This window comes from Dromaius novaehollandiae, chromosome 9 (genome assembly GCF_036370855.1).
Source record: "Dromaius novaehollandiae isolate bDroNov1 chromosome 9, bDroNov1.hap1, whole genome shotgun sequence".
NCBI classification, from domain to species: domain Eukaryota; kingdom Metazoa; phylum Chordata; class Aves; order Casuariiformes; family Dromaiidae; genus Dromaius; species Dromaius novaehollandiae.
In genome coordinates, this window is record NC_088106.1 from 18,907,320 (window position 1) to 18,931,571 (window position 24,252).

Consider the following 24,252-nt stretch of genomic DNA (forward strand, 5'->3'; position numbering starts at 1 on the left):
CCCAGCAGCTTTTAGTTGGCTTTGCTAAGAAGTCATTTGTACAGCTATTTCCTTTCCTATGGTAATGTATATAGCTTTATCTAAAATATATCATATACATTTACTTTTAATACTCTATAATCCTTCTTGGTCACCACCTCACATAAATGTGTCAAATAGTCCAAGAAGCTGGATCACTGTACTGTGTTTTTCTGGCAAACCATGTAGTTCTCATAAAAGTCTAACATACTTTATGTGCAAAAGTAATACTGAAGACTGTCAGAGTTATGTAAGGTTATATTTTTTGTAGGTTCAAGAACTGCATTTAAGCAGGTTTGCTGACAATAAGCAGGGTTTTAAAAATTGTCAGTGGAGTTGGGAATCTGCCCTGGGGGAGTGAAATATTTTAAATCGTTTTCTCAAAATTTTAAGCATTCATTTCCCCATGTAGTTGTGAAACTGCCCTTCCAGTAAAGAACAGATCTTTACCCACAGCTGCATGGACAGAAAAGGCACAGTTGAAAGGCACAGTTGAGCTAGTGCCCTCACCAGGCAGAGCAAGCTGGTATGAATTTAAAAAATGGTTCTTTTATGGCTGGAGAGGATGGAGCTAGGGGACAACAGACTAGGTAGGAACTGTGTTTCTTCCCAGCGTATAACTCCAAATATCTTTCACATTTATTCTTCGTAGGGAGAATGAATGTGTTCAACTTGCAGGTAGCTGATACATTTTTCAAGTCTACCTAGGACAGTTATGGGAAAATATACAATCAGCATTTTGGTCTTAAACATTTGCAATATAGGTTTAAAAATTAGCCAAAATATTTTTTCCAAAACTTGGTGTTTCAGGGGTTTTCCCCATCAAAATATTATTTTCCAAACAAACACTCAAACAAGTAATTTGGAAAAGTGGGGCAGTTTGGGAATCCTCCCCAGAAACGGAAAGAGGTGTGCTCCTGAATAGGCTTCATTGCGAGTCAGAATAACAATAAAAGACAGCTTCACACTTCAACATAAGTGAACTGTGATTAATATTACATAACATATCTGCTAAGAATGATAACAGAAAAATATATCGAGATCTTGTTTTGTCATAGGTTGTGTACATAAAATAAGCATGGCCTTTCTAAGAGGTTAATAACCTGAATGGATGCTTTTAGGGAATTATGCTCTGGAACAACTCTGCAAAAATATTTGGGGACTATTTTTCTTTAGCTGCCAATGGGAGTAATGCAAGTTCATGAAAGGAAATGACATCTTTCACAAGCGCTTAGTGTCCATAATATCTGAGCCTAAAGAAGTGCATACAGCCAAAATAAGGAAGAACAGGGCAGCAAAGGGCAGGTACCAGTCAGTCACCCTCCGAGTGACCAGGAGGGGCAGGAGCTAAGGAGGCTCTGTCGTTGCAAGATGCCAGCTGCAGGGATAAAACAGAAAAATAAGGCACACCCTGGAGGGGAGGCATCGCATATTCTTCCTTTGACTCCTCTTTTCATTTCTTAAGAACAGAGCTACAATTTCTTCCAATTCCTCCTCTGAGGTATCGCATCTTCTCACTGCATCAGGCTCGGACGCAGCCCAAAGTAAACAAAACTGAGTCATGCAGGCCTTTGCTTTCTCCCCTGTGTTTCTCATGGAACAATGTTTTAAATGTCCTAAGATAAACATTGGCAGCTTTTAACACATTAGTTTTCCAGATTTTAAGAAGAGGAACGGTCATGGTGGAAGAGAAGTATTGTTTTCCAGAGATGCGAGTGTGCGGGTGGGATCCTTGGGAGCAGCTGCAAACCGGGGCGGTGGCTGACGGAGCGGGCGACCTCTGTCGTCGGCACTCGCACGTAGCCCCGTTAGACCGAGAGCTTTTAACGGATTTAATGTGGTGGAAACTTTCATTATTTTAGTGAGTAACGACGGGTATTATTTTACTAAGTAATGACATTCGTTTAGAAAACAATGACAGTAAATAGTGCCTGTGACTACGGGACCCCGTTTGCACGTTTCTGTACCGGACTTACCGCCCCAGGCACACCTGCACGTGGGAAGGATTGCTCTGATTGGTGACCCAGGTCTGCAACAGGCTCTCTGTCGAACATTCACGACCACATGGCAACACTTTTCTAAGCATTTCCTCACAAAATGTCATGAAGAAAAACTTAGGATGTTTGTAGGGAACAGTCTTGACCAAGATCAAGTGGTCGGAATTAGTAGAAGCTAGAGATTAAAAAAAGATATTAAAAGATAATTCTGTAACGCCCTCGGGACCCTCCTGCGCGCGGGCCAGGCTGGCGCCCGGGGTCCTGCTGGGGCAGCCCGGGGGCAGCCCGAGGGCAGCAGGGACGTCGCGAGGCCGCGGGCAGAGCCGCGCTGCCTCCGAGGAGGGGTCACTGCGCACCCGTCGGCGCCGGTGAGGGGTAACAGCGTGGCTGGACCCGGGTCGTGTGCACGAGGGCAGCACAAAGCCTGCTTCTCACCCGCGAGCCAGCCCCCTGCCACGTCGCAGCCTCCTCCACACGCCGGCAGGGACGAGGGGTCTTCAGAGAAGCAACCGGGGCCGAGAAAACAGGGGAAATCTCATAAGCACTGACAAAACTGCTTACTTTTAATTTAATGTGATAGAACAACTTTTTTGCTGAACTTTCAGAAACAGTAGATGGAAAAGGGGGAACTTTTTCAGATGGGTAAATTGTGGAAAGTTGCAGGGCACTGAAAACAGTTGTTTGTAATGGAAAATGTTGGATAATCTAAACTGTAGGCATAACTGCTCCGCCTGCATTAAATCATTAAAACACGCTCATCTATAAAGGTCACCTCATTTAGATCCTGTAGTACTAGGTGTTGTACAAACATACAAATAGCAAGTGTTCCTGACCCAAAAGAGCTAACGTTATTTTACGTACAGCTGTTTGCTACTTCTGGAAAAAAAGAAAAAGGGTACTGCTTTTCTTTAACTGCCTAACTGCAGCTTTATCTGACTAACTTCACAGCCATCATTTTTGAATTTTAATCTGGCAGGTCACAGAGAGTTTGTCGTATAATCATAAATAACATTCAGGTCTTGTGACGTGAATCCCAAATTCCTCTTAGCTCTTTTTCTGTTAAAATAACCATGTCTTAATGCCTCTTAGTGACTCAGAGCAAAAGGCAAGTGACTGCAAGAAGAAGAGATTTAGTTATGAGAGTCGTGATTCAAGGAATCGTATTGCTTTCCCAGAATATCTCACAGTATGTGCATGGTCTGTGGTGGCTTTATCTTGGCTGAATAGACCATGGGGTTAATTTGCTATACCAGCTACAGGGCTTGCTCCCTGCAGCAGCATGAGCGCTAAACCTAACTTCTGGCTTTGAAGTTTTCTAAAGCAGTCGCTGTGCTTTGGAGTTCCTGGGTGAGAAGAGAGGAGTTTTGTGGTTTTGGTGTCGCAGCAGTAGTAAGGCACATCGGCTCAGAACCAAATGCATTTCTGGAGAGAAGTCTGCACAAGGATTAAGGGGAATGTTGTGGAAGTATGTTCTGCCCAGGGAGGTGAAGTGCCGTGCGGATCGTCGCCCCGGTGCGTACGAGGGCCCCGGGCGGGCTTGAGCAGCCCGTGCTGCAGCAGCATCAGTACCAGCGCTGGACATTAACGCAGCTGCATGAAGGAGTAGCTTTAGCACACTGCCGATATGTTTTTCACTACAACGCAGAGGAGCTGGTGCTGCCTGTACCAGCCTCTTCGGCAGGTGAAGAGATCCCTCCAGGCTTTAGGATGCCATATACGTGACACAGCATTTTTAACAGTTGAGTCACAAAATACAAACGCTGTTTGGCAGTTACGTATGGGAACCGCTTAGTTCTAGTTCATCTCAAACTGGTGTTTTGTAATGAATCACTGTTACAAAAGGAAAAAGTCATGTACTCTTAAATAACGTGGCTTAAATAGGAACTTACTGCAGATACACTAAGTGTGCATTATATATTTAAAGCAGAAAATAATAGCCATGTCTCTGTAAAATAGAACAGCTCCAATTATTTTAATTGGTAACCACTCTAGCAGTCCATGAATTGAATATAGGTAATTACGCTCTGCCTGTCTAGTGTCCCTCTACGCTTTAAGATACCGTTTCCCTTCTTTCCATCCTGGTGCATAGTATTGAAATATTCTGTCGTAACGGTTTTCACTTCTCAGCATGCAGCTTATGCGCTTAAAAGCTTGCAAGTCTATAATGCTGTCCAGGAAACATTCTCCGTCTGTTGAGCTGTTATGTTCTCTTAATTTACCTCATTCTCAGGAATCTTGCTTCCTTCTCAATGTCCACAGGTGCAAAGATGTGAGAAGATTTGCTCTGTCATATGTTGTGTCTCAACACTTCAGAAAGCGTGTCTCAAACACTTCAGAAAACAAAACTCTTTTCTGTGCTGAGGATGCCCATTCATGGTTCTTCTGAACTCTCTATTTATAGTTTTACATATTCTTTCAAGTATTACTGTTTCACTGCACCTTTCAAGCTAAATGCCCTCTTTCCAGTAGCTAAATGTTAAGGTTGTACAGCATTAGCCATGAAGCTTCCAATTTTATTTATAAATGTGTGTTGAGTGTCAGTAAAAAAAAAAAATCCTTCAAATTGTGATACCACATGACACAAGTCAGCAAGGTAAGAGGGGCAATTTCATTTGGTCTGAATTCAAAATTGCTTGTTTTAAAAAATCATACTGATTTGGTTCTGCTCACCTCCTCTGCGACGGGGGGTTGTACGGCTGGCTGAGGCCTTCCAGGAGAACCTGCGTTTGAGGAGCACGCCGAGCCGAACTGGGAGGGGAGCCCGCGGCCACCGGCTGCGTCACGCTGCGCGCAGGGTACCACGCATCAGCAAGAAGGTTTTGGCAACAGAGAGGACCAGAGCTTATTTTTAGGACGGGCTCAATATAATTTTAAAAACCTCTGTCTGGAGTACAGTTGCAAAAAGAGTTTAACTGGCAAGAGCTGAAGGACAGGAAAGTACACGTGCAAATAGCTGGATGAGATAGATACGCGGTGTCAGTCAGGCTTTGAGATACATCGCTCTCTCCGTCTCCCTCTGCAGGTCCCAGAAGGCAAAGTGGTGGTTCTGTCTTTTAGATATTTAGACCTGGAGAGTGACAACCTGTGCCGATACGACTTTGTGGATGTGTACAACGGCCACGCCAACGGACAACGCATCGGCAGGTTCTGCGGCACCGTGAAACCGGGTGCCCTCGTATCCAGCAGCAATAAAATGCTGGTGCAGATGACCTCAGATGCTAATACTGCTGGAAGTGGATTCATTGCTAAGTTTTCTGCAGCAGAACCACACGAAAGAGGTAACTGCCAGTTCTGTATGTGCTGAAGATAAATATAACTGTACAGCTCTATGGAGAGCTACATGAATGCCTAAGAATTTGCAATACCAGAGATATTAGAGATTGTGCTGTTCAACATATTCATTAATTATTCGGTTTAGCAAATAGCAAAGTAAAAGCATTTGCCAATAATATGCAGTTAATCAAAGTCGTAAAGAGGAAGGCTGACTACTGTTAGAGTTGCAGAAGGACCACAACTAGTAGCAATATGGTAATAGCTAATCAATAAAATGGCAGATGAAATTCAATGTAGATGAATGTTGCAAACAGGGAGAAAAGCACCCTAACTTCATGTATGCTACAGCAGGCTCTGAATTGACTATTACTGCTTAGGAATAAGATCTAAGGGTTAAAATAGCTTAGGAAAATAATAGTTGATAGAAACATCAATCCAGTGCTCAATAAGTGTCAAAAAAGCAAATAGAAGCTTAAATTTTTTTTAAAAAAAGGGAATAAACACCAAACCAAAAAAGATTATTATGCCATTGTAAATCCATAATGGATCTACACCTTGAATACAGTGTGCCATTCTGGTACTCCCATCTCAAAACAGGAAATAATAAAACTAGCAAAAGCAATCTGAGACAACAGACAATCAGAGTCAAGGAACATCTTCTACATGAAGAGCAGTTGGACTTCATGCTGGAAGCGAGAAGATCAAAAGGGATGTAGAAGGCTCTAAAATCACGAGAAAGTGAATGAGGAGTGGACAGTCACTGCCTCTTCTAATATAAAAACTAGAGGAGGATATGGCTGCAAAGGAAAGTAGATGGTGATTTTTCTCAGGGAGCTGTTAAGCTGTGGAGCGCTGTGCCATGGGACATCATGGATTGTGAATTTCTACATTGGTTTAAAAATAATTAGAAAAATGTATGAAAGAAAAATCTATTAGCAATTATTAAACACAAAGGCATCACTTTTCACTCAGAAAGGCCGTGAACTGCTAGAGCAGCCTGGCACATGGCAGTGAGGTCACACCACTAGGTTCTTGCCTTGCTAATTCACTTTTTCCAGTGTTTTCACTATTAGCATGATACCAGACTAGACAGGTCTTTGGGCTGGTGTGGTACAAACATTAAATAATTTATTAGTCTTTCCACTTATATCAGTGTTTTGATAACTTTTTGAAAGACGTATTAGACAACTCTGACCTGATAGAGTTACCATAATAAAGAGGTTTCACAATCATATTACAAACAAGGATTACATATGTGACGTAGATTCGTAATTTGGGACTGGGAGAAGGACATACGTTAGCCTGGGCTGACATTAAAAAATTTGTTGGAATTCATTTCCAGCTGACTCCTTGTTTTCCAGGGATAGCAACGAGAGCAGCTCCTCTCACAAGTCACAAACCTTTCTTCTATGCTCCATTTACGCAAAGAATCTGAAAACTAGAAACATCTTCTAGTCTTGGAATAAATTAATTTTTAAATGTAAATAATGATATACCATCCTAACAGGTTTGTTTAAGAAAAACTTAACAGGTAAAGAGAAAAAGGACACTGTAGAAAAGTTTGAGTCTCTTCCCAGTGAAAAAAATGCATAAGGGCAGCTGGACCTCCAAACTAGTGATTAGTAAACATTGTCTGAGGTATGTTGCCATCATTAGCAAACATTCCATTTCTGTTCAAAGATGAAGCAAAAGTAGTCAGGTTGTTTTGTCTTAAACAGGGATTTTTCAAGAGGAGCATGAAGGAAATCTCTAAAAATCCTTTGTATCCAAGCAGATTAGGACAACTGGAGGCTGGGGGTGCTTTCCAAGGCAGACAGCAGACAACCTGCACACAAAACATTTTGTTCAGTATTGGGACGTTCAGTAGAGGAGGATATGGCCTCAGTAAACAACTGCATCATGCGGATTACAAGTATTCCTTCTGCATTTTGGTTTGCATAGTGTATTTTTATTTCTAGGGGATCAGTACTGTGGGGGACGACTGGAGAAGCCTTCTGGGTCCTTTCAAACTCCCAATTGGCCGGATCGAGATTATCCAGCGGGAGTCACGTGCTCCTGGCACATTGTCGCCCCAAAGAATCAGGTAATTTCCTACCCTTGTCGTGCCTCTGTTCTAAAAATGGTCATTACCTGCAAGAATGTATAACGTTATCAACAACCTGCTAGCACCTTGCGATTGTACTGCACTGAAACAACAGAAATAATACATGCCTGAAATTTAAAGTTGGGTACGTGCAAGGAATGCAGGCAATCTACAGTGATTATCTATGACCTCAAGTATGTTTGGTAGGTTGGTTTTCTTAAGCATGTTCAGCTTTTTAAATTCCTCTACATCTCGATAAGACTTTTTTCTTAATCTTCTGCTCATGACCATAATCCTCCAAATAAAATAGCTGCCCCAGATAAATATATTCTTCAGATCTTCCATGCTTTTCCATTTACCAAGATATTTTCTCCCTTGAACTGAAGCTATACGTCAGCTTAGTCTTTGCTGTATTCCTCTTTAATCCACATTCCTTGCTTGCTAGATACAAGTCATTTAACAATCCTATAAATAGGCAGCAATTAAAAAAAAACCCTTATCTGTAAACTGCAGCTTACTTTGGTTCTTTCCAAATATCTCTAGATGAGCCTAAAAACTTTTCCCAAGCTTGTAGAGAAGATTTAAGACAAGGCTATATAAGCATAAAAAATAAAGGCATTATTCTATGCCTTTAAAGATCCTGTTGCACAAGTTGTGTCCGAATATGTATGTTCTTCATATGCTGCAGTAGTGGTTGTTTGCATAAAAATGAGGCAGTCTTGAGAGTGACAGAAGCAAGCTCTGAGAAAGTAGTGAACAAGCATCTCTCTCCAAGTTCACATGAAGAGCTGTTCACTCTTACAGTTTGACCCAAACTTTGGGGAATGTCTCCACTTCCCTTTATGTGAGCCATAAAACAAGACACGCTTTTGTTTCTAATATAAATCAACAATTACTTTTATTTCAGAAGATGGAGGAGGTCCTTATCATGCTGAGATGTTTTTATTCTATCAGGAGATTTTAATTTTTTTTAGTGCAAAACGCACTAATGAACAATAAAAAAATACAATGTTCTGCTGCTTTTCCTGCATATGGAAAATTCCACATTTCTGCTCTCAGTTACATTATTTCTTTTTATATTATCTTTTTTGATAGCAAGCCTATTATTCAGATAAGCACTTTCATTTATATTGCATCTTTTCATCATGATGACAAGGTTTTTGAAACAAGCTTGGTACTCATCACTGAAATCAAGTCCCTGTTCTGTAAGTTTCCTCTCTTCCCCACAGATTACTCATGCTTAATGAGAAACGAAATGATGCATTACACATGCATCCAAATAGCACAAAAGTATATCCAGGCAAAACTGAGACATCAGGTGATAACTGGTTTCCTTCATTTTGCATGTAGAACAAGGTCGAATCAATCCAATAATGTGTCAGTGATGTATAAACATCTCTTTCTTTGTACAGTCTTAAAAGATTTAATAATATCCTTGCTTGAGACAAACTTTTAAAGAGAAGTCATGCACATCCGCAGTCAACACAATTCAGTGTTGTCATTCAGGTCTCATTTGTGCTGTTTATGGGAGAGTGATTTTATGTACTGTTGTGCTTCACGTAAAGGAAAAACCTAAATGCATATATTGTCTCTGTTTCAGTTGTGTGTTAGGTTATTTTGGGATTTACTGCCCTGCTACACACGCCAATAGAATCATATTGTAGGACTTATTTGCAGACTAATGAATTCCATTTATGTTTGCCTGCCCATTGCTTTTCTTTCATGAGTAGATATGTCTACAAATACAAGTCATACTAGAGAAAAATAACATTAGCACTAGAAATAGCAGTTATGCTAATTCTTAATTACCACTTGTAAAGCCATAAAGTTTAGGTATGGAAATACGAATCCTTTAACTATTTACTTTTCCTCTTGTTTTTATGTCTTATTCTTTACTAATTTTCTTTCTGATAATATTTTTGTTCCTGACTTCTTATTTCTACATCAAGTAAATATACATTTATAGCCACAGAACAGTGATACAAAACCTGCTCTTAACGAAGCCGGTGAAATGTCTTACTGACTTTGTTAGAAAACAGCACCTTTGCTTTTTACTTTAGCATATCCAGGATGATACAATGGCTGTAGAAGCCCTTGTTTCTTTGGTTTAGATTTATATTTATATTACAGTTACCTAGGAAGCAATGTAACACCTAACAATTAATATTCATGCGTCATCCATTCATAAAGATAACTTTATGAGAAGTTAGTTGCATAGGTCTGAGTTCAAAATGTTTTATAGAATATTAGGGTCATATTTTGAACTATTTTCTGGAGAAAAGTTATGTGGATTAAAATAATCTACTCCACAATTGAGAGGATTAAGAACTTTTCCTTTATTGAAGGTAAAAATCAATCTATTACTTCTTATGAGGAGGTCACGTAATATAAGAAGCACTAATAAACTCTGCGTATCAAAGCCTTAATGAGATATTTGTACTTTTCCTGCAGCTAATAGAGTTAAAGTTTGAGAAGTTTGATGTGGAAAGAGACAACTACTGCAGATATGACTACGTTGCAGTGTTTAATGGTGGGGAAATCAATGATGCTAAAAGAATTGGGAAATACTGTGGAGACAGTCCACCCGCGTAAGTGGCTTTCTTGGATTATCAGCATCGCAACAACCGTGTGTCATTTTGCTAACAGTTCTGTACTAGGCTTTTGAAAAAAGATTTTTTTTTCTAAATTAAGTATGACATTTTCTACCTCCAACTGAACTTCTAGGAGTTGTTTAGTATCTTGTCTCTCCTTAGATTTTCCCTCTTTTCTCTTTCCCTCCATGACTAGCCTTGGCTCCAACCTACGCTCTTTTCTGTCCTGTGCCTCAAGCCTCATCAAAGCACTGTTTAATAATACTAGTGTTAATGTTACAGCTGAACACTAACATCACTTATTATATATTATTGATATAATAAGCAGTTGATTATAGATGCTGAAGTACAAGGATCCGGTTAAACTCTCTAGTCTCTTGCTCCTTTACTGTCTTTGTTTGACTCTGTTTCCCCCTCAGCTACATCCCTTCTGCTGGTTCCCTACCTGCTCTTTGCATCACTGCTCACCATCTCTTCCATCTGTGCCGAGCCTTGTCCTCTCGTGGCACAGACTGCTCTCCCAAGCGTGCTGGAGCACCGCAGGCTTTCAGCAGCTTTGCTATCAACTTGCTGCCAGGGTGTACGTGAACAACAGAGCGTCTGGACACTTGTGGTACAAACCCACAACCTAGGATGAACCCAAGAACCACAAGGCAGTGAGACAGAAGGTATTTCTGCCTCTATTAATTTAGTAACTGAGTTTGAATACTTTTAGATGAAGAAGTTGCCATTTTTTTTAACCCTATATCATTTTTCCCCCAACACTATTAGTTGAATATAATGACTAGATCACAGTTTAACTGTGGACAATCTCTTTCTCCCTTGATAGTCTGTAAGCCTCTTATCATCAAGACAACACCTACAGATTATCAGTTATGTTTGAACAAAAATTAAACTTGCCACATACTCCCAAGTCTAATACATTTTTGATAGGAACATGCGGCTTTATTTAATTCTGAATAGAAATGTCATATTTATCTTTACGCCAAGGACTAAAAAAAAATTGTCTCTTAAAAAAAAAAAAAAAGTCTTTTCTGCACAGCCACTGCATTCCCTAACAGAAAAGAAAAAAAGGCAACTGCAGATTGAAGCATCCAATAATACAGTTCTAATGAAAAGCTGTCTCTAGTTAAATGCACTCAGCCAGAAAAGAGACAGCCAATGGCACTGTAATTATATAAACAGGTCTGGCAATACTAAAACTTAATTATTCCAAAAAAATGTGTAAAGTTTTTTTTAGGTGAGGCCAGTAATTTTAGTTCTGCTCTCTCATTGTTCCTCTCCCATCCAGCCTCTTAGAGCTGAATAGCTTTAGAAGAGGAAGGGGATGCATTTTGCTTCAAGAAATACAAGCTTAAAAAAAAAAAAAGTGGAGGTATGTGAATAGACTTAAGTCTCAGAAGTGAAAGCCAGTTTGATTCCCAAGAGGAACTAGTTGTGGTATAGGAGGGAGGAGGTGTGAGCCTCATACAGTCTTTATACGAATAGTTTGCTACACTGAGATTTACTGTGGGGTTGTTTTTTGTTTGTTTGTTTGTTTTTTAAGATTATGTATTATATCCTCAGGAGACTAAAGGGGGGGCAGACATTCTGTAGGACTTTAAACAGACTTTTCTTCTTCTCCAAGCACCAGCTACATGCCTGAGAGACTTTTCATATGTAAAATTACAGAATGAAGATGCTTTCTTTCACTAGCTATTTTTAATCATGACTTACTAGCATGACACCCTATGGAAATTTCTTGGAAGTTTGGCATGGACTTAATTGAGGGTAGGATTTCACCTGAACTATGTTAACTTCAGTTCCCTTCAGCCACTTTAAGCTTTGGGTCTGGACTTATGCTTTTGCTTTTCAATTTGTAACACTATGTAAAGACATTTCTTTCCATGCTTAAATTCAGTGGCCCCTTGTTGTAGTAAAGTTGAAAAAGCTGCTCTATAAAAAGATGCTGACACCAGCAAGTCTTACGGGTGGGATTGTTCTTTAAAATCTAGATAATTCAGGCCATAAATTAATGATGCAAAGAGGCTAAGTTCTAGCTGTAGAATTTAGCTGTAGCTGCACTTCCTTATTTGCAGGAAAAACTTCGCTAGCAAAAGTAGTCTTTCTGTATTGCCTCCAGCCCAAAGGCTGTGAGATGGAGTAAGACTGCATAAGGCCGAGTTAATATTAAGGCGTCTGAAAGGCAAGAAAGCGGGTTTGAACTCCTTACCATTTACCCCCCCTCCCCCGCTTTGGCCAAACAACATTCACAATTTCTCCTTTTTTGCCTCACATATATATTTATAGCAAAGTGACTGAATATTTTACAGCTTAGAGTTTTACCTGAAAACTAAGACAAATTGTTGCCTTGCATTGCTGTCCCATGCGGAGTGACTGCAGGTGGGCTGAAGGGGTCTTCGAACGGGTGGTGCATTTCTTTCCCCTGAATGTTGTAAGCATCTGTGTATTAGATAACAAATCACCATCATCTGAAGTAGAAACACCCTCCCAAAAGGCAGCCCACTGCACACACTCCTCTCCCTTTAGACATGATAAACAAAAAAGCAACCAGATGACAAAGGTTAGTTACATAATGCTTTACCGTGAGGTGGGGAGATATCCCACTGATGAGCATAGGGTGAGAACCTCACTGTGACTTTGTATATCCGTTCCTTAGAGCTGAACTGTGACTGTAGAACAATGAGGTATTTACTTCCAAGCTACTTTAAAAAAAAATAACTGAATCTTGCACCAGAAACTTTTAACTAGTGATGTTCCCTGCAAATACCTTCAGTTCCTTCCACTGGTATTTTGCTGTACGCAAGTCAGATCCACAGCTGGAGCAAGCAGACTTGTTTCCTAGTTAGACAAAGTTTATGCCAGAAGCGTGATTAAAGAGTTTAGTGAGATTCTCTATATGTGTGGGCTGGGACATTGCAGACCTTCTCCATCTGAGGTAAGAACTAAACCGCACAAGATCTTGTCTTCCCCTTGGTTCTCAGAAGGCAGCAGCCAATAACACTTTTTACAAAGGAAGCTGGTGGCTTTGAGTCCATGGGACTTGCCTCTTTCCATCTGAGACCTAGCCTAGCTGTGTAAGTACTTGCTGAACTGCGTCAGACACTAGTCTTGGCTGACAGGTCCTAGACTGCCAGGGCAGCACAAAAAAAGGACCAGTTAATCCCTGAGAGGCAACCAAAAGTGGCTTCCTAAACCACCTCGCAGCTGTGGCTCAGCATCTATGCCCAAAGCTGTGAACTGGTTTGCCAGAGCCCCAGTGGGCTTCAAAACAGACATTTTGGTATGGATTTTGTGCAGTAGGCAAACGAGGGCAGAGAGGGGGTTTAGACCCACGGCACATGGCTCAGAGATCAGATTGCCTGTTACAGAACATTATAAGTATCCTGAAAGCCATTTTTAGCATAGTATTACTTCCTGAACAGAAATCCAATCCATAACAGAGTCACTGTCCTTCGCAGAGTAATACATAGTGAGAGGGGAAGAAAGTATGTCTCTCATGGATTTTCTATTAGCTCTGCAGAATTTTCCCCAAAATTTACCAGCTGGGTACAAAAAAAAACAGTAAGGACAAGACCAGTGTTGGAAGAGAGCAGGAAACAGCAGTGTAAACTGAATTGTGAAGCGAGTCTTCTGTAAAGAATACCACTTGCAAGTCTGGCACAGGAATTATGCAAGGTGGAACTCATTAACCGGCAGTTACAAACGAAGTAACATGACATTCTGTAACCGAAACAGTACACTTTCAGAAGGATGATTAAAGTGGATACCTTGAACTCATTTGGTGGTTGCAGAGATGAATCTTTTGCCTTATACTTCAGATCTTACTGTAGGTGAGCAAGCATATAGTGTAACCACATACCTGATTCATAAATGCAATGGCTGCAATATATAAATGAAAAATATACAGAATAATCACAATTCATTAAGAGATAATTACCCACCGAAAACCCTGGCCCCTGAAACAAAAAGCCTTTTTTAAATAGACAGGATACAGAGATGAGGTCAGATATTTTTCGGTATTTGTTTTGGTGTTTTCCTCCCGGTGTTCAGCAGGCAGGCAAAGCTTTCATACTGCAAATAACCAGGGCCCTCCTACTGCCACAGCCTGTGTCACTACTGGGGCAAGAGCAGCATAATCTGTGCAACTAGAGAAGTGTCTGTAAGTCTACAGAATTCCATATAATCCTGCATTTACTTTCGGTTATATCAGACTCACAACCATCACAGTAAATTGATTCCTGAAATACCTGCCAAAAAAACTGGCAGGTCATCACAGCTTTTATTTTAAAGGCCCAATTAAGTGCTTCAAGAACATGTGCTCAAGGGTCATGAATTCTGTCAGCATTTCCTGGAAGGGAAGGATAGTCATTTTAATAAAACTACATTTTATAACCACTTTCTATTTTCTTCTCTACTCACCACGATTCTTTTCCCTCTATCAATATTTCTCTTTCCTCCTCTTCCCCCAAACTGTTCTTCTGTTTGAAAAAGGTATGTTAATTCTTAATGAATGTTGAGACGAGGTCTGTGAAACGCTCAAAAGAAGTGTTGGTTTGCTAGACTTGCATACCACAGACGGCTTCCAACAGTAAAACAGTCGTGTAAGGATTCCCATTGCACTACATCTGTGTGCAGAGGGCAGGCAGAGTCATAGCAGGTGCTACACAGTTATGAACTGAGAACTAACACACAGCAGAGTCTTTTATGACATTTCGAATTCTAACAAAATAATGCCATTAGTTCTTTAAAGGCTTGGTAACAAATATCCAATTGTCTCCAACTGACAAAAGCTGAGCCCTCGGAAGTAGTAACAATCCCCCCAATTTTTTTTTTTTTTTTTAAAAACTGTTCTTGTCAAGGAATTCCAGAATTGACCATTCAATTCGTTTTCTCCAGGCCTTCCAAATGTGCAATATGTTTTCATTTAACAAAAATTTAAAAGACCATTTACTCACCTTTGCTACATATTGAGGATATCTTTTAAGATATTTTCCCGTTGCATTATATAGCCCCTTCCATTCCATGGTTCTGCAGGAGTCACACAGAAGTATTTGAAGCTATTTATACTGACATAACTCTTCAGGAATCAGAGATTTATAGGATTCAACAGAAAGAACTTCATAGTCAGAACACCGGTGTCCGACATGCCAGCAAGGGAACACCTATACACACAGATGAGCTATATTTGGCTTTGATGCATTTCCCCATCACAACAGCACCACTGATGCAAACAGATTATTCACCCTCAAAAGGTACCAACTCTGCCTGCACCCACATGCACGCTTGCTGTTAGGTGTACCCTCATCTTGATGAAGTTTCTCAGAGGAATATCCATATACAGCTTTGTCAATGGCACTGTTAGTGTCTATACACTTAAACATGCATTTCAGTATTAGTCTAGGGGCAGATACTGCATTTAGACTAAAAGTGAAGCTATGTCTCTGTTTCATTACAAGAATGATATTAACACCTTTTGGCTTTGACATTCAAAACAACAGAAATGTTTTGTTTTGTTTTTCTGTTTCAGGCCTATTCTGTCTGAGAGAAATGAGCTGCTCATTCAGTTTTTGTCTGATTTAAGTTTAACAGCTGATGGTTTTATTGGCCATTACAAATTCAGACCAAAAAAGTTACCCACAACCACAGTTCCACCTACTACAACGATAGTCCCAGCTACATCAGGTAAGTTTTACTGGCTTTATTTCGTATGTCAGACAAATAAATTATTCCAGGGCAAGGAAGGAGGGGTACAGAAAAATATAATAGAAAGTATATTAAAAATATATATATACACACAGCTTGTGGTTGTTAGTAATTCAAATGTTGAGGGAATAAATGAAAATTAATGTACTCAGGGGAGCATGTAGAATCTACTTAACACAATCAAAAGAAAAACTCTCCAGGCTAGAGTTCACTGTAGCGGTAACTGGTAGAAAAAGCAAAGAAAGCCTTTACTCACTGCAGCTGAAAGAATTTTCCTCCCTCTACTCATTTTCTGGCAGTTAGCTAACTAGCAAACATCTTTCACCAAAATAATTCAATAGTACTACAGATGAGCAAAATTCTTCTGTATAAGAAGCTCTAAATATTTCAGGAAAATAGTTTTGTTTAGATTTTTAAAGGAACTATTTCTTATATACAAATGAGCATGTAAAAATCTGACCATGTTTTTCTTCATCTAGTTTTTAAGCTAAAGCAAAATGGATATGGAAGCCACCTGAGCCCTCTTTAGAACCTGTCAACATCCTGTCAACATGACACTCTCAGAATTATATTTGGCCAAAAATTATCAGGGACTGGAATTTATAAAGAAACATGTCATATTAAAAATAAGTTTTCTTTAATATTTAAGACTAGACAGTTTATATGAAAGATCAGAGGGGAATTTCTCTGTAGGCCTTGCCAAAAATTACCTCATTAGCAAGATACTGAAAGGATAAATCCTATGATTTCCAAAACCTGAACGAGAGAGATTTAAGATACAGTCACAGCACAAAACCAAATTATTTATGATGTTTTTGCAACACATGACCTGATTTGTACTTAAAACACATCGAATGTCAGGACAACAATGGCCTGTCAGCAGGAAAGCAAGAAGCTGTGCTGCTTAAATACTGATCATGAAAGATATTTAAAAGAGGTGAAAATAAGTATTATAAAAGTGAAATCATAATGAACTATAAAACATTCTGATGTGACTGGACTGGTAATAATACATAGTACAGCTATTCTTCACTATAAAGCACTTCCTGGCAAAGTTACTACTTCCAAAACTTGGTCTAACCTAATCCAGGTTGCCAGATGTCTCATACTGCAAGATTTGCATTCAGGTTTTTACCCTGGCGTTTTGCTCTGTCACATACGTGTATGTGAGTGGAGGGGGGTATACATGCAAAAGAGATGTACTTTAATAATTAATTCCAGATCAATTATTGTGACACTATCAATGTTAGATGATAAAAAATAAATAAAAAGAAAAGTGAAGTAGTCTCAGGGAGACGACAACAGGGGAAAGGTACTCAAAAGGAGAACCTGTTAGGCAGCAGAAATAAGAAATCCTTTCAATAACTGGTCAACTCCACATAGTGTAGTCATATATGAAAAAATCCCACACTACAGTTTGGCTCAGTTTCTGATGAGTCAAATCATTTGCAGTCAGATATGTCCAGTTCAAACAGACTTAGCTTATTATCTTGCAAATCAAAATTGTTCAAACTTGCACAGAACTCCAGGCATTAATAAAACATTTAAATTCAGTAGGCGCTTTCAATAATGACCTCAGTCTATGTCTTATGTAAAACTATTAGTACTAGAAGAAACAACAAAGTGCTGTAAAAGCCAGAAATAGTCAATACAATAATGAAAGTAACGAGGAGCAATCCAGTACAGTCACATAGTGTTACAAAGCTTTTTTTTTTTTTTTTTTTTTTTTTTTAATTATTTCATTGGATCAAATCATACGCTTGTCTGCCAGTCCAGCTACATATAAAATGGTAGGCAACCGAAGTTTTAACTCAGATCTTCTCCAATTTGTATTTTGCTAAAGCACATTACCCAGCTGTACAAACCACTGGCAACTTTTACTCACCACTCAGTGAAGTTTCTCACCAACCAAAATTTACTAAAGTTGGAAGTAAAATACGAAGTATTAGCACAAATACAAACCAAGGATACAAAATAAAAATATTTTGCCACACATAATCCCAGTTTTAAATTCAGAAAATCAGAGCACCTCAATAAATTTTTAGCAGCTACCATCCTGGCATACACCTGTGACTCAGCCTGGGCCATTTATTACCTTCCTACTAAGGACACTGAATTCAAAGTCTCCAAGGACGTTTAATTCTTAGCTTTGCAGTGCTGCACATAGCAGTGAGATAGAAAATACCTGACTGACCTGGCAATTGATGCCATGAGATAGGAAAACTAATTAAATGTCGTGGCTTTGCCAACTGTTAACTGTAATTTGAAAGAATAATTTGAAAAAAACATTTGGTTTAAAGTTTCAGTAGCTGAATATGGTGTATTATTACTACATTGTACTCTATATGGAAGTCACTGCTATTAAAGAAAAAGAAAAGAAAAAGACCTTCAGCATATTATTAGAAACATTTTAGAAATCCACATCAGCAGGAAAGAACTGTGCAGACAGTTCATGCAAAGGCAGCGACGGCAGGGAGAGTCGTACTCGTTCTGTGCCTGTTCGGATCCGACTGCAGGACTGAGGAGGCAGCAAGGGGAATATGACTAGATTTGCCTCCAGAGATGCAGCAAGCTGATCTTCATGCCACTTTTCCTTGTAGGAGGCATTAAACTTTCTAAAGAATCTGAGAGCGCTGAATACCAACAAATACAAAGACCAAAAGAAAGCATCATGAATAGAGTCCTATTTTTAAGCTTAGGACTCGAAAGGCAAACCAGTGAATTATGCAGAGCTTCTAACAGTCAAGGACATAAAACTGAAGACAAAGTAATTTCATAGTCACTCAGTTGAATCTCCGAAACATTATAAAAAGAATCGATTCATTCCCTTAAAACAGAAGTATAAGTACAGAAAACTGTTTGGAAAATTGATCAGAAGCTCTTATTCTGAAAGTACAGGCCGAGTAAGTTTTTTGTAAAAAATTCCATTCTAAAGAAATTCTGGGAAATTAGGGTCATGTAGATTGTCTGATTTCTTATCCGTCTGTCTCTCAGCTCCATCTTTCCAGTAATTGTGATCTCATTGGCCAGTTCCAAATAAATTTGAAAAGGATGTAAAGCCTTAAAAATATTATGTACCAACAGGTTATGTGAAAATGGTAAGTGGGTATAGGAGAGACCATTAATGTCCACATCAAGGAGAAAAAAATATATATTTACTTGTTTTTAGACAAAGCATTCAGGTTTAGGAAGAAAACGTCAGTCAGTGCTATGGATATTCTGCCCCTAATAATAAATCTTTGGCAATTATATTGTCTTTTTTTAATAATTTCAGCAGTAAAAATTATATGGAATTATATGTCATGAAGCTATGTAAAAAAAATTTTTTTAATCACTAATTCGAATTGTGATCTCTTCCATCATAGTACAGCAATTTCAGACCAAAGTCCACCCCCCTCTCTCTGAAGTAAATGTTACTGTATTATAACATTACCATACTTCAAAAGTACTATTAAGGCTATATGGCAATAGGTAACAACACTAAAAAGCTGCACATTTAAGAGCACATTGCTATCAAATGCATGTTTTCTGCAAAATCCCAATATATAAGGCCACTAGAATGGATATGTAGCTCAGACATGTGAAAAGAAAAAATTTTGAGGTGATGACAGAAAAAAAGGGAGGGGGGCAATATTGTCAGCTTCTGTGTTCATCCCTTGCAATACCAGATCTAGTTAAGCTACATATCCGGATTTTTTTTTTTTTCTTAAACATACTGCTTAGCTAGTGTTTCAACATACATCATTTCAATTTTATCTTGATTTTTGCTCTTCAAAAAGCTTTGAAACCTACAGTTGCCCTGTGCCAGCAGAAGTGTAGGAAGAGTGGGACTCTTGAAAGCAATTACTGTTCAAGCAACTTCGGTAAGAGGAGCAAAGTTTATTTCCTTTTAATTAGTCTCTTGGGACTGCATGTTTAGACTCACAGTAATTTTACCAGATGTAGTTTTGTCATTAATATATAGGCAATATTTTTATATCTTACGTGCATATCTGACATTAGTATCTGTATATCACTGAGTACATTCTTGGAGATGTTCTGAAATAGGCACTGCACTATGTCTAAAGCAAACACACTTTCTCAGTCTAAAAAGCCAATGACTAAACCCAAGGCAACCTGCGACAGGAAAGTATTGATTCAGTACTCAGTTACTGCGTTGGCATCTCGTCTGTCTGTAACCAGACAACACACATTTTCTGCTGTACCTTCTGACATTATGTGGTTGTAGGTCGTGGCCATACCCCAAGGCAGGATGGACTCGCTGCAGCACGACCCCCTCGCCGCTCCTGACTGTCTGGCTGCGTAATCTGAAGCTGGTACAAGTCAGAAGTAGTTTTCAGGCTCTTTTAATTCGCAAGTAGTACAGGCCGGCCCAGGATGAGAAGGACCAAAGGGTGGGGGAGGCCTTTGCTGTGCCTCTCCCTGACCACATCTCAGCTTGGGGCCCTGGTGGCAAGTGACACTATCTCCACTTATCTTTTTACCTCTAGCGTTGGGGCAGTAAATCATTTTCGCCCTCACCTTTGTTGAATACTTGACATTTCTCATTCTTTTCCATGGCAGGAGTAAGAGTAGAAATATTTTGAATGCGACTGTGGATGGAAGTGTCTCCTAAAATAAGATCAGAAAGCATGCTGAACCCTGGTGTTCAAATGTGATTTCTTCCATGTTTATTTGCTGACTTTATGCATTTAGAAAATAAGAGCTATTTCTCTTCTGTCTTGCATTTCATATTTAATTACTGTCCTAGAAGTCTAACCATAATATCCAGTATTGTAACATTCACAGTTCTGTTCTCATTGAACTTGAAAATTCCCATTTAAAAGCTCTGGATTAAAGGAATATAGTGCATAAATTCACAAATGCCTGATCCAAAATGTGCATTACACAGGTTTTTAAAATAAATCAGGCAGCACACACTGGATAATTGAAGATCTAATTATCTAATTAGGATGGGGGGGTTATTTACAAAAGGTGATTTGAAGGAAAAAACATTGCTGATAACATCTACCATTCCCTTCTGATATATAAAAATGGCCTACAAGTTAATCTAGTCTTATTCGTGTAGAAGAAAAAAATGACACTTCTATTTTCATACTGAGAGGTCTTTGGGAGAAATCAGCAGTCCTATCAGTATGAGGCCTCAGGCAGATTCAGCACACAGGCATTAATTATTCCCTGATACTCATTTGAGAGTCAGAGGTGTTTTTTTTGTTTTGTTTTTGTTTTGCTTTTTGGGGTTTTTTTTGGAGGGGGGGATAGGGGGAACACTGGGACACTATAAAAAGGACTATGATTTAAAAGATACAAGGAAAGGACTAGAATCAAAGAGGCTGTAATAATAAACACAGACTGGCTTTATTTATTATAAGGAAGAAAGAGAGGTGTGTGTGGGAGGTGGTGGTGTATTTTTTGAATTTTGCTTTGCAACCCCCTTCCCAGAGAAAGCACTGGCATTTTGTGCAGTCTCATTATTCAAACATTTGGAATGTCAGCTACCACATACCTAATGTTAATGTGCTTGAGAAGAACCGTGGTTTAGATACGCTATGTATCCAACATCCCTTTGGTACCAATGAAGCCAGTGCGGACACAACATTGGAAAAACAGGTCAACCATTTTGATGTCTGCCTTGGTGCTTCATCTAACTGTGCCCTCCACATCCTCTCCTTTCAACTTAAAACCAAATCCACAACACAACCCTGTTTGAGATACTGGCAATGAGGAATTCCACTGTAAGATATTATTTAATAAGAGTACCTAAACTTTTAGTGCAGCTTCTTTCAGCTTTAAGATTAGTTATTAAACACTACAATGTGAAATCATTTGTAATTTAAACGATCAAACTTAAAACTGGACTTTCAAATGACTGATACATTCTAGGAACAGTTTTATATTTGCTTAAAAAAAAAAAAAAAGAAAAGAATGAAGCCAAAGTTTATCAATAGTGAGTTATCTATTAGAGGTGAAGCCCACATTTTGACTGACCATTTCCAGTACTGTTTGCATCCCTACTGTGAGTTAATATGCTTTTCAGTCTCTATGGTGCCTCAATATTTATTAAAAAATGAAATTTAAAAAATGCATTAAATGTCTTTTCTTCTAGTAATAACTGGAACTGTAATCACAACAATGACACGGGCTGGCAGTCTACATGCAACAATATCAATCATTAATGTATATAAGGAGGGAAATTTAGCAATTCAACAAGCAGGCAAAAGTATGAGTGCCAAGATTCTTGTTGTATGTAAGCAATGTCCTCTGATCAGAAGAGGTAAGTACACAAAAACAACTGCTCTGCCCATTTGTAAAAGACAACAGTTTTGAAAACTGCCTTTAGAAATATGACCATAAAACTCAGTAAAATTACAGTAATTGATTCTATAATCAACTACTAATATTAAAATCAGTTACTTCAAGATAAAAAAGTTATCCAGATTTACATTGCATTTCTAAGATTTATCTATGTAGGATTAGACTCACTTGGATCAACTGAGTTTGAAAGACTGTTTTTAAAACTCATATGATACAAAATCTGGTCTGCTTCTCAAATGAAACACAGATTTTGTTTTTACATGTACGTACTTTGGAGCTAGTTTTTAATACACAGTTATTTAGAAAGGAAAAACATGAGCATGCTAAACCTAAAGGAGCACTGTGTCACAGCAATTGACAAAAAATCAGTACATTTTCCTGTTGCTTCTATTCTGTATACATTTACATCTCCGCTGTAGAAATACTACTGGTATTAAACTCACTTTATATGTGCTAACAGCTAATACTTGTACAGCTATCTCAAACAGTATTATACAGAACAGATCAACCAAGATAATTTCCAAGTAAGAAATACTGAGACTAGGTTTCACAGAATCAACTAGGTAAAAAAATAAAAGTTATCAGCTCTGCGCCTCCTGAGTAAACAACAGGAAGAACAAGAACATAAACAGACCCATAGCAGGGAGCAGTCAGAGTAATTTAATAAGCATATGAAGAAATATAACATGCAGGGCACCACTGGTATTTAAGCACATGAATTCAAAGTGGGCAGTACCAAAGTGAAAAATCTTTGTCAGAAACTAGCTTTTGCTTTTACCTTTAGCTGTCTGGAAACAAGACATCTGTCTGGGAGACAAAACAACATCCTTGCTGGAACACATTGTCTCCTTCTAGGCAGACTGCTGGCTCCAAACCACACACTTCTGTTTCTCTTCCTTAATAGCCATTACTTAACATAAAAACTTTCTGCTTTTTTTTTCCCCTCACTCCCCTATAAAACCACCCCTTCGTGCCTGATGCCTTGCAAACCCCTAACCCTTCTAAACCATAAAATATCTGATTGCTCAAAAGCCAGAGCTAACCATATGTTAAAGCCCACCTCCCGTTATTGGCTTTCCTGATTGCCTCTCCATATGTCTGAAATTGCTTACCCACTTGCACCTCTGTCATCCTATCTCACTATCCCTTTTCCCCCCATACAAATACGGTGCCTCTCTGCACCTTAACTTGCCCTGTTGGTACTTTCTTTGGGGAAGGGAAAGTGAATGAAAATACCAAGGGCATTATCCTACCATCTGAGCACATGAGAAAAATATGACATATTCTTCTCTGGGTATTAATCAATTGATCCAGTGTTTATACTGTATTCCTAATGGTTTTCAGATTCATTTGACAGTCAGTATTTACTAAATATCTACTACTCATTTAACTATACAATACATACTTATGTAGCTATACAGTAGATACTTAATATCTACTCACATGAAGTACATAAATGTACCTTGAAGTGTAACAAGAATGGCAAAAATGAGTAAGGAAGTACACGTGTCAGGTAGGAAGGAACAAATGTGAAAAGGTAACAGAGTGCAAATTAATAAAGACCACAGAAATAGAACTGTACTTACCAACTCATGTGCAGGACTTCTGTCTCATAATGTCACACTCCCTTTTGTAGGTTTAAACTACATCATCATGGGCCAGGTAGAAGAAGATGGCAGAGGCAAAGTCTTGCCCAACAGCTTTGTCATGAGTTTCAAGACTAAGAACCAAAAGATCCTGAATGCCTTGAAAAACAAAACATGTTAAAGCTAAACTCTGCAGCTGCCTTCTATCATCTCTTTTGAAAAATAATTTTCACTTAGTATAAGTCATGAAAATACATCTGACCGTAAACACCAAGACCACGCTCACCCATTCTTCCCACCCACTTAAGTATACCCTGACACAAAGTGGTTTCTATTGTATACACCTATCAAGAGGAGAACAGATCCTAAATGTTGAAGATTTGCAGACATTGGATATGAAACATACCCAATTCCAGTTACTTGGAAGCTATTAATTTATAATTGTCCAATTTTTTAAAGGAGTTATGTGAGTATGTAAAATAAGAATTTTAAGTGCAATATTTATAGTAACTCATTTTAACTTAGCTTTTTCCTTGGAAGTTGTTTTATTATATGGATTCCAGCATTATTATCTGTGCTTAATAAAATACTTTAAGATTAAATCATATACCAACTAGTTATTCATTATGTATGAAGTGGGGCAGGCTAAACATAGAAACTCGTTTTTGATCATTTACATGCTT

At 38.7% G+C, this 24,252-nt stretch overlaps 1 protein-coding gene across 1 annotated transcript in view; it reads left to right on the top strand.

Moving 5' to 3' along the window:
• Positions 1–24,176, top strand: part of PCOLCE2 (procollagen C-endopeptidase enhancer 2) — a 27,805-nt gene extending 3,629 nt beyond the window's left edge. Inside the window, exons 3-9 of the mRNA XM_064516847.1 lie at positions 5,038–5,293; positions 7,247–7,371; positions 9,823–9,959; positions 15,493–15,647; positions 19,448–19,531; positions 21,775–21,942; positions 23,620–24,176. Coding sequence (XP_064372917.1) covers positions 5,038–5,293; positions 7,247–7,371; positions 9,823–9,959; positions 15,493–15,647; positions 19,448–19,531; positions 21,775–21,942; positions 23,620–23,750 — 1,056 coding nt within the window. The 3' untranslated portion in view covers positions 23,751–24,176. The remainder of the gene's footprint in view (positions 1–5,037; positions 5,294–7,246; positions 7,372–9,822; positions 9,960–15,492; positions 15,648–19,447; positions 19,532–21,774; positions 21,943–23,619) is intronic.
• The last annotated feature ends 76 nt before the right edge of the window (positions 24,177–24,252 follow it).